General features: G+C 46.5%; 2 protein-coding genes across 5 annotated transcripts in view; both read right to left on the bottom strand.

Annotated features, from left to right (window-relative positions):
• LOC148097082 (uncharacterized) overlaps positions 1-429 on the bottom strand; it is a 7,205-nt gene extending 6,776 nt beyond the window's left edge. Inside the window, exon 1 of the mRNA XM_087834182.1 lies at positions 1-429. This exon is cut by the window's left edge and continues 242 nt beyond it. Within this exon, the coding sequence (XP_087690308.1) occupies positions 1-405 (405 nt within the window). The 5' untranslated portion in view covers positions 406-429.
• Positions 430-9,699: 9,270 nt separating this feature from the next.
• tmem81 (transmembrane protein 81) overlaps positions 9,700-10,000 on the bottom strand; it is a 2,027-nt gene continuing 1,726 nt past the window's right edge. For all 4 annotated transcript variants that reach the window (XM_006807414.3, XM_006807413.3, XM_006807415.3 and 1 more), the window contains 2 exons: positions 9,987-10,000; positions 9,700-9,917 (listed from right to left, as the gene is read on the bottom strand). The exon at positions 9,987-10,000 is cut by the window's right edge and continues 174 nt beyond it. In XM_006807414.3, the coding sequence (XP_006807477.1) occupies positions 9,822-9,917; positions 9,987-10,000 (110 nt within the window). In that variant the 3' untranslated portion in view covers positions 9,700-9,821. The remainder of the gene's footprint in view (positions 9,918-9,986) is intronic.

Genomic DNA, 10,000 nt, shown 5'->3' with positions numbered 1-10,000 from the left:
GATAATGATGGAGATGATCAGGATGAAGATGAGAGTGATGATGAGGATGGAGATGAGAGTGATGATGAGGATGGAGATGATGAGGAGGAGGAGGACGATGATGATAGTGATGGAGATGATCAGGATGAAGATGAGGGTGATGATGAGGATGGAGATGAGGAGGAGGAGGAGGATGATGATGATGATAGTGATGGAGATGATGAGGATGAAGATGAGGGTGATGATGAGGATGAAGATGAGAGTGATGATGAGGATGGAGATGATGAGGAGGAGGATGATGATGATGATAGTGATGGAGATGATCAGGATGAAGATGAGGGTGATGATGAGGATGGCGATGATGATGATAGTGATGGAGATGATGAGGATGGCGATGATGATGATGAGGATATAGTGATCCATCATCAGTCCTCGTCCTCGTGTGTTCTGGTCACTACAGTGTTGAGTCTTTGCCCGTCAGTTCGAGGAGGCATCGTCTCCGTCTGAACGTCAGACTTCTTCTGTGGAGCCTGAACCCACTGTGGAAATCACAGATCTGATCTTTGGGCTTTCTTAGTTTAAATGTGCTTGGGTGCATTTTGCTCTGCCTGGCGTTGCGATGAAGAAGGCGACAGCAGTAACGTCGGTGCATGGATTCAGGCGCCGCATTAGCGTGAACAGCTGCAGAGCTGAGCTTTGATGTCATCATGAGAGAAGACAGTAAACGCTGGAGTCTGATGGCGGTCCACATCTCCCCGTCAGCTGTTCGATGTTTGAAAGTCTCAGGAACGTGATGAGATCATAGAACTGATGCTCGTGGCTACCTCGCCATCCCTGCTGATGGATGACAGTGATAACAGAGCTGCAGCGAACATCTCGCAGATGATCTACGTTGTCTCTGTGATGACATCACAAACTCTGATTGGCCCGGTCCACATATCGACAGCCAATTGGGTCTCCAGAGGTTCACAGTTTGTATGCTGCATCTGCCAATCATTCGTGACTTCCCCATGGTGGCTCCACCCATAAACGCTGATGTCACAGGTTCTGGTACCAGTGTTTTATGGTGAAAAGAACCATTTCTGTGTTAGCTGATTATTGATTATTGATCACGCTCGTGTTTCTCACGCTGTCATCCTGCGTGTTGTGGGGGTTGGCTTTATGTTTAAAGGATTAAATTAGCATTTTCTGTGTGACTCTGTGAGGAATGATGAACTCTTAATGACTGCAGAAGCAACCAAAGCATCCAACCAAGCAGGCACTTATTTATCAGCATCGTTAGCTGAAGAGCTCAGACTGAGCCGGTGCTTGTTCTGCAGCGCAGAGACGCTGAAACACCAGAAGTTTCAAACCAAAGCTGAAGATTATGAACTTAAGTGAGCCTTTAGCTGATCCAATAGAAGCGCTCATAACTGAAGGTGAGACGTGGAAGCCAGACAGACGGATTCATGACAAACAAAGCGTCACAGCTGAGCGTGTGGACCGCAGCGCTGTGGGAGGGACGACTGAAACTAGGTGAAAAGTTTTGAGAAGAACAACAAGAACCACAAAAGCAGGCGACGCTGAAGGAGTCTGACGAGGGCGCTGCATCAAATCTTGATCCTTTGGAGACCTGAATGTTCGATTATAGACGACCCGCTTGTTCTGCTGCCAACGCGTCCCTCTGTGACATCACTTCCACTCAAGTCACGTTTAACAGCACAGTTAATGGATGTTAGACTCCGCTATCAGAGAGTCCACCTGTCGCACCTGAGAGCTAACGGATCCAGGATGAGGAACTCTGCATCTACCTGCAGGCTGTGAGCGGTGTGAGAAGCTCCTGCATTATAAGAAGACAGCTGATGGACGTGTTTACATTTGTTGACATGAAGATAACCCTCCAGAGTCTTTTCAGAGTTTTATGTCAGGAAGCTGTGAGGAGCTGGAAGACTGGATCACCTGAAGAACCACAGGCGAGGCTAGAGAGGAATTAGAGAGGGATCCTGCTTACAGACGGAAACCAGCATGTGTAGTGTAATCAGTAAAACCAGGGATAAAGCAAGTGTTTGCTGCGTAATGGACGGCGTGCGCCTCTCAGAGCTCGAGGATCAGGCTTTCGGGGACGCTCGAGCTGAGCGTCGAGTATTTAATAATCACGATCTCACTGAAGGGCCTCGAACTCTGCGGCGTTTGAAGGTTAAACACGTCCTCCAGCTGAGCTCGAGTGGTTTCTGTATCCGTGCACTTCAAATGTCGCCATTGTTTCTCGAACAAAGGCCTCTCCGATCTGCTCTGTGATTGGTCGACTTCACGACACGTTTTTGCCTCCGTCTCCTGTACAGAGAAAATCAAATCACACAGCCAGCTGCCATTGCAGTGTTTATTAACTCATCACTTTCAGAGTGATGAGACGAACACCCACAAAACCTAAAACGTGTCCTTTCACCCACATTTGTACATCTGTCGGTGCCTCAGGAGAGAGGAGCTGATGGAGACGCAAACATTCACGCTGTGCTTTTGGATTTCTCTATTATTGTGTTTCTTTGTTATCTTTCTCTTCTTCAGTGCTGACACAGTCAGGATCTGAGCGAGCCAGGGTCCCTGACAGTTATGGACTTGTTTTATATTATATATGATTTTGGTGTTGCTGTCCCTCGTTCTCCCTGCTTGCAGGTATGTGTGTGTGTGTGTGTGGATGCAGGTGTATCTGGGAGCACCTGTTTACAGGCACCTTCAGACCTGGTGGGTGTGGCCCTGCCATGTGGTTGGCCACACCTGAAGAGCATCACACAGCTGATCGAGCCTCCTCAGAGGAGCTACTTGAGACTGTGGTGGAGCTCTCTCTGATGGGTTCAGTGCTAGGACCAATTCTGTTTACATTATACATGCTTCCCCTAGGCAGCATCATTAGAAGACATAGCATACATTTTCACTGCTATGCAGATGACACCCAGCTCTATCTGTCCATGAAGCCAGATAACACACACCAATTAGTTAAACTGCAGGAATGTCTTAAAGACATAAAGACTTGGATGGCCGCTAACTTTCTGCTTCTTAACTCAGATCAAACTGAGGTCATTGTACTCGGCGCTGAAAAGCTTAGAAATATGGTATCTAAGCAGATTCTTACTCTGGATGGCATTACCTTGGCCTCCAGTAACACTGTGAGGAACCTTGGAGTCATTTTTGACCAGGACATGTCCTTCAACGCACATATTAAACAAATATGTAAGACTGCTTTCTTCCATTTGCGCAACATCTCTAAAGTTAGAAATATCCTGTCTCAGAGTGACGCTGAAAAACTAGTTCATGCATTTATTACTTCCAGGCTGGACGACTGTAATTCATTATTATCAGGATGTCCAAAAAACTCCCTGAAAAGCCTTCAGTTAATCCAAAATGCTGCAGCAAGAGTCCTGACAGGGACTAGAAAGAGAGAGCAGATTTCTCCTGTTTTGGCTTCCCTTCATTGGCTTCCTGTTAAATCCAGAATTGAATTCAAAATCCTGCTCCTCACATACAAGGTCTTAAATAATCAGGCCCCCTCTTATCTTAATGACCTTGTAGTACCATATCACCCTATTAGAGCACTTCGCTCCCGCTCTGCAGGCCTACTTGTTGTTCCTAGAGTATTTAAAAGTAGAATGGGAGGGAGAGCCTTCAGTTTTCAGGCCCCTCTTCTGTGGAACCAGCTTCCAGTTTGGATTCGGGAGACAGACACTATCTCTACTTTTAAGATTAGGCTTCAAACTTTCCTTTTTGCTAAAGCATATAGTTAGGGCTGGACCAGGTGACCCTGAATCCTCCCTTAGTTATGCTGCAATAGACGTAGGCTGCCGGGGGATTCCCATGATGCATTGAGTTTTTCCTTTCCAGTCACCTTTCTCACTCACTATGTGTTAACAGACCTCTCTGCATTGAATCATATCTGTTATTAATCTCTGTCTCTCTTCCACAGCATGTCTTTATCCTGTCTTCCTTCTCTCACCCCAACCAATCACAGCAGATGGCCCCGCCCCTCCCTGAGCCTGGTTCTGCCGGAGGTTTCTTCCTGTTAAAAGGGAGTTTTTCCTTCCCACTGTCGCCAAAGTGCTGCTCATAGGGGGTCATATGATTGTTGGGCTTTTCTCTGTTTTCTCTGTATTATTGTTGCATCTTTACCACACAATGACATAAAAGCCTTGAGGTCAATGTTGTTGTGATTATACAAATAAAATTCCATCTTAAAAATGGTCCACAAAAACAAAACTCGAACATATCTGTGTGTCCGTGTTTCCTCTGTGCGGTCCTCGTGGACCTGTGTGGCTCGACTCTGCTGAGCTGATTTCATCTGCTGAGCGGGGAGAGGAGTGAGAAAAGATGAAGAACGTGTCCTCTTCATCAGGGTCCTCCCTCGCTCTGGTGTTTGAAGTCTGCCATGTGATGAGCTGCCGTCTGAGCCTCGGGCTGCTTTGATGTGTCCCTCTGCAGCGACTGTCTCCAGTCTGTCACTGAGAGCTGAAAGAAGCAACTTGAGAGGAAACAGGACGGATCTGTGCAGAGAGACTCCTCGTGATGTGATCAATGCTCCAGATTAATCTGAAAACGTCTGGTTCTTCGGCTGGTTGTTTACCAAGATTTCAGTTTCACTTTAAGACTCAGAACTCCTCCAGACCCTGAGCTCAGCGTGAGACGGCTTGGCCTGCGGAGAACCCTGCGCAGGAGAACAGAGGTCAAACATGAACAGCCTGCACGCTCATTCAGGCGAGCAGCGTGGCCGACAAACCAGGTGAGGAGCAACACCTGTGAAACAGTTCAGAGGTCAAACATGAGCAGTGAAAGCAACGTGGATGGAAAGTTTGAGACAGAACCAGAGGAACGTGGAGGATTGGTGGCTGATAAAACAAAGGAGCCTGACAGGCTGATCAGGCACAGGTGATATGAGTGTGGGCGGGGCATACAATTCCAGGTATTCAAATAAAATCTGCATTTCTGCTCTGATTTATTTCTTGGTAAAATCCAACTGTTTCTCCAACAGGTCGAGCACCAGTGCTCCTGCCCACAGGCTGCTGGTAAATGTCCCATAGGGGGCGCCATTTCCACTCCTGCACGTGGCTTTGCAACCGCACTCCATGAACAGAACAACACCAGCAAACATGGAAACTCTTTGTTCTTGGACTGAGCTGCAGAGTCCGTCTGAGCTCCTCCTCCTCTACGTTCCTGACCGCCGTCCGTCCGAGGTGTACGACAGCATCGCTGCTTTCTCCTCCAAGTAAACACGCCTACTTTTATGAAGACATGTGGGCGTGGCTATATGGAGACTGGATAAATGGCCTGATTTCCAGTGAATAACAGCGTTACTTTCTTCAGTAACGAGTAATCTAACTAATTACTATTTCTGTCGTTACAGCGCCGTTACAGGTACTAACAAGTAAACGCCGTCCGTTACTATTGTTCAACAATCAGATGTTGAAGCTGTGTTCAGCTTATATCAGCTGCAGGAAGTAGCTGTAAGTAATCTGGACGCTGCAGCTTTAAGCAGCTGCGCTCCCACGGACGGTAACGAGCACTGTCTAACACGACAGCTGGAGCTCAGGAGGCAAAACATGCACGAGTGCTGCTGTTTGACTGAGGAAGAGTAAAGCAGTCGTGGTCAATCACATGACCACTTACAGACAAAGCAACAAGGTGACATATACCAGTTTATAAACTGTAAAACCAGAGTCATGATAAACAAGATATACGCGTTTGTTCCTCAATAGTTTCACGTTTGCTGTCTAAGGACAGCGAGACCGCTCTGCTTATCAGCAAAAAACAAAAACAAAACAACAACCAGTTTGTGTTGGTGGAAAAATGTCGATCAATCAAAAATGATATGGCAACATGACATCTGGTTGTTTAGGAAGAGAGAGAGAGCGAGTTTTGAGATGTGAGAGATTTGTGACGTTTAGCGTGTTTGCAGTGTGTAGTTGGTGTGTTGTCTTGTGTAGTTAGTGTGTAGTGTTGTGGATAGTTTTGTGTTGTGTGAGAACAATGAGGCGACTGCTGTCTCCAGGTAGAAACAGCAGTGACACACCTGCTGCTGTCAGACCTGCAGGTATCAGCTGTGATGTTCTTTATAGTGGACAGAAATATTTGGCACAAATAATTTGTGGCATCTTATTGAAGAACAGCTGATTGTTCTGTAAACAGTTTGAAATGGTTATTTAAAAAATCAAGGTAAAAGGTAAATGGCTGCAAATAACTTTGTTGTTTGCAAAACGTGTGCATATGATTTTAATTAAACATGTTTGTGGTTGTTACAGTAAAAATATAACTTTTTCTACTCTGATTTTATGTTTTTTGTCTGATTTTAGATCAGTTGTGTTAATACAGTTTGTCAAAATAAAAGCATGACTGTAGATTCAGACACGTGAGGCTGATGAGACCAAACAAGTAACAACGAGTAAACAGTTTTAATGTGGAGGAAACATCAGAAGTGGTTATCAATTACACTCGGGACCCCAGAGGGTTAAATGTTTTTTAAAGTAACACAATAGTTACTTTTCAAGTAATTAATTACTTTTGAATCTTGTAACTCAGATACAAACTCAGTTACTTTTTTGAAGAAGTAACTAGTGACTATAATTAATTACTTTTTCAAAGTAACTTGCCCAACACTGCTGATTTCTGATTAGCTGACACACTCCAGCGTCAGCGCCTGCAGAGCTCAGCCTCTGTGTCAGCCGAAGGTTAAAGTTTCAGGGTTTCTACAAAGTTATTACAGCAGCTGAGCTGCTTCAGTCCTCTCAGCCCATTAAACAGTGGCTGACACAGAAGGGCTGCTGACAGCTGTAATTACGCCTTCACTCAGGATTAAATTGCAGGGTAACACGTTCATGCTGTGTTTGGAGATCGCCCCTCAGTCGCCTCTCCTGCTCTAATCTTCACATTACAGTGTGACCGAGGGCTGCTTCATTTAGCTTTAATTGGTTTTTGAAGTGTCTGCAGAGGCTCACGATCCGTCCATCAGACCGCTCTGAAGTGGTGGAAACGCTTCCCGTCCATCATCCCCGGGGACAGCAGAGGATGGTTCCTCATTGTGATGACTCGCCGTCGGCGTCACAGAAGTTTATGGTGGTACAGACGGCACAGAGGAGACGCTCCCAGCTCAGCGGTTTACAGCTGCAGGGTCACGGCGGACTCCTCTGTCCACAGACAGCTGCCGGGTCTGCAGTGGCTGAACAGACCCAACAGCTCAGCCATCGAACGTCGCCCAGTCAGCAAACCATCAGTGAACCCTCGTGTCGTCGCGCTGCACGGATCGGCGGCGACTCTGAGGAGACGCAAACCCTCTGCACAGCCTCACAATCCGTGAGCAGAGCTCTTTATGTTGACGCTGCCTCTGACAGAGAGGACAGGAGGACTTCTTGGCATGAAGACAGCTGCAGTCAGAGATGATGTATGGAGCACGAGTTAGGGCAGAAATGAGCGTCCTTGAGAGAGGCGGTCATAAACGGCCCACAGCTGACCCCTGACCTGCACGTGTGCTAATCAATAACTGAATCCTACACATGTACAGATAATCAGTGCAACATGAGGCCCGTCGTTCCCCACAGAAGAGGAAACTATCAATCACACTTTAAATAGATTAACCCTCAGAGTGCACAGCAGAACCAGGTCACCTGTGCGATGTTTATGTTTTATAACTTTCTCAGATTTGATGAATTATTTAGAGATTTAATTCAAACATTGATGAACTGACTCATTGATTTATACTTGAAAAGATTGTCGACTCTCATTTGAACCCTGCTACCAGCTGATTGATTAGCGGCTGTGTGCTTTCAGAGGGCTCGAGGACGTCTTTGTTATCCCCAAGCAGCGATTTGTTGCAGTGAGCAGAAGCAGCAAACAAGCAAGTAAAATGTCATAAACAGACAAAAACAAGCAGAGGTAGACAGATATAATCTGCTCAGATACCATATTTGTAAGATTTCCAATAACCTCAGTTTGATCTGAATGAAGAAGCAGGAAGTTAGCGGCCTGCGCTCTGACTGTTTGTCAGCACGGCTGCAGAGCTGAGGAGAAACCTCGAGTTTCACTTCACTTAGTGATGAAGAGGAAGATGTTCATCCTGGGACTTCTGCACTGCGACGGTGCTTTACTCCTTACAGGGATGCATCTGCATGTCATGCAGCAAAGCTAACATCTAACAGCAGTTTGCCAGTGCTGCTTACTGTCTTTGTGTGGTAGTCAGTCAGCTTTGTTTATATATATTTAAACAACAGGATTATTGTTCCTTAAGTGTTTCTATACAACCCTGAAACACTTGCTGACATCAACATCTGCACGTAGACAGACTGTTAAACAGCACCGAGGCTGCAGCTGAGAGCATGAACACTAAAGGTCTCTTGATGATTCATTTAATGAAATAATGATTATAATCCGTCTTAATGACAGAGGCTGATATTGATCAGTCCGTTACCTCTGCCTGGCTTCCTCCCAGGTTTCAGTCTCACTTTCAGTAACGTGGAAGAATAATCTGATGTGCAGCGACGTTTCTCCTCACGTCTGATTTATCTGCAGCAGCTGTGCGTTCGTTCCTTTGTACCCTTTTCATATTTTTCATTCTTTTCATTCTTCTTTGGTAAATCAGCTGCTCGGCTGCAGGTACGAGCCCCTCACTTCACCTCTGCTTGAAACAAGCTGTTTTAGCTCCTCCCCTTTAAGTCAACATGTTGCTCGTTGGTGGTCATGTTTTTGGTCTATGGCTGGAATCAAAAGGTGCGATCGGTTTGTTTTGATCGGAGATGTATTGATCAGAGCGCCGTTGGCTGGGTGTTCATGCTCAAACACTGATTGGACGGTGCTACAGACGTGAGACGCTCCATTTCATAAACGAGAGCCCCGCAGAGAGAGAGATATCACTGCACTGGGTGCTCATCACAAACCCCAGGGTGGCTGATCATTTAAAAAACGGGATCCTGGGAAGATGAGTTATCACTGGGGCGTCGTTTAAAACCAGTTTCACTGCATTTTTACACCAACTACTAGTCTGACCAGTCAGAGGACCGTCTGTCATGTAACGTCTGAGTCAGAACAATAAGATGGGTGCATTAGTCATGAACCACATGTGCGTTAGTCATGAACCACATGTGCATTAGTCATGAACCACATGTGCATTAGTCATGAACCACATGTGCATTAGTCATGAACCACATGTGCATTTTGACTGTTTCCCTGCTGAGGACAGTAAATGGTCCTGACGTCGGCCTACCTGACCTCGTGCTGCAGAGCTGGAGAGCATCGCAGGGCTGCTTCCACCCGACATGGATCCGTTACAGCGAGCTCATCATCATCATCATCATCATCATCGCTCGCTCAGCTCGACAGCATCGTGGCCTCGTTCACCTGAGCTGCGCTACAACAAGCTTCTTATTGTGAAGCAGAGTCACTGCTGAGGCCAACAGCACCATGCTGGTTATCATGGAGGGCAGCCTTTCATGCTTTCCCTGCCTGGCTGCAGCTGCCCTGCAGTCTGAGACTCAAACACTCCTGTAACACACATGGATGCACCTGAGGCACAGATGTTCCAGCTGTGACCTGGAATGCTGGAAAAAGGAACACTAGTTTTTTAAAAAGCTTTGTATGCAGCAGCTGATCGATGAGCTGCAGAGCTTCATCAGGGCTGAGCCATCAGGGCTGAGCCAACACTGCCACCTGCAGGAGCACGGCCGCACTGCACCCGGCAGAATGAAGTGTTGGTGACGTGAATCTGTAGGTTTGGCTTTTATTACGTTTGTCATTCATTTTAATAACAAACTCGTGAGAAATGATTTCACGTAACTTCAACGATTTTCAATGATTTGAAGCAGGTTGGAAAATTCAGAAGGAACCAGACGCCCTTAAATCCCTCTTCTCCTCCTCCTCCTCCTCTTCATCGCCTCGTAGCCTCTCAGCAGAGCAGCGAAGACGCCGGCGACCGCCACACTGACGCCCATCTGTGACGAAAGCAGCCAAACTTTGAATACAAAGAAGCGTCAAACGAACGTGTTCCAAACCAAACGTACCGCAAGGAGAGCAA

Source organism: Neolamprologus brichardi, chromosome 20 (assembly GCF_056152115.1).
Source record: "Neolamprologus brichardi isolate AB-2024 chromosome 20, ASM5615211v1, whole genome shotgun sequence".
Lineage (NCBI taxonomy): Eukaryota > Metazoa > Chordata > Actinopteri > Cichliformes > Cichlidae > Neolamprologus > Neolamprologus brichardi.
Note: the sequence above shows the minus strand (reverse complement) of the source record. Positions and strands in the feature narration are given on the sequence as shown.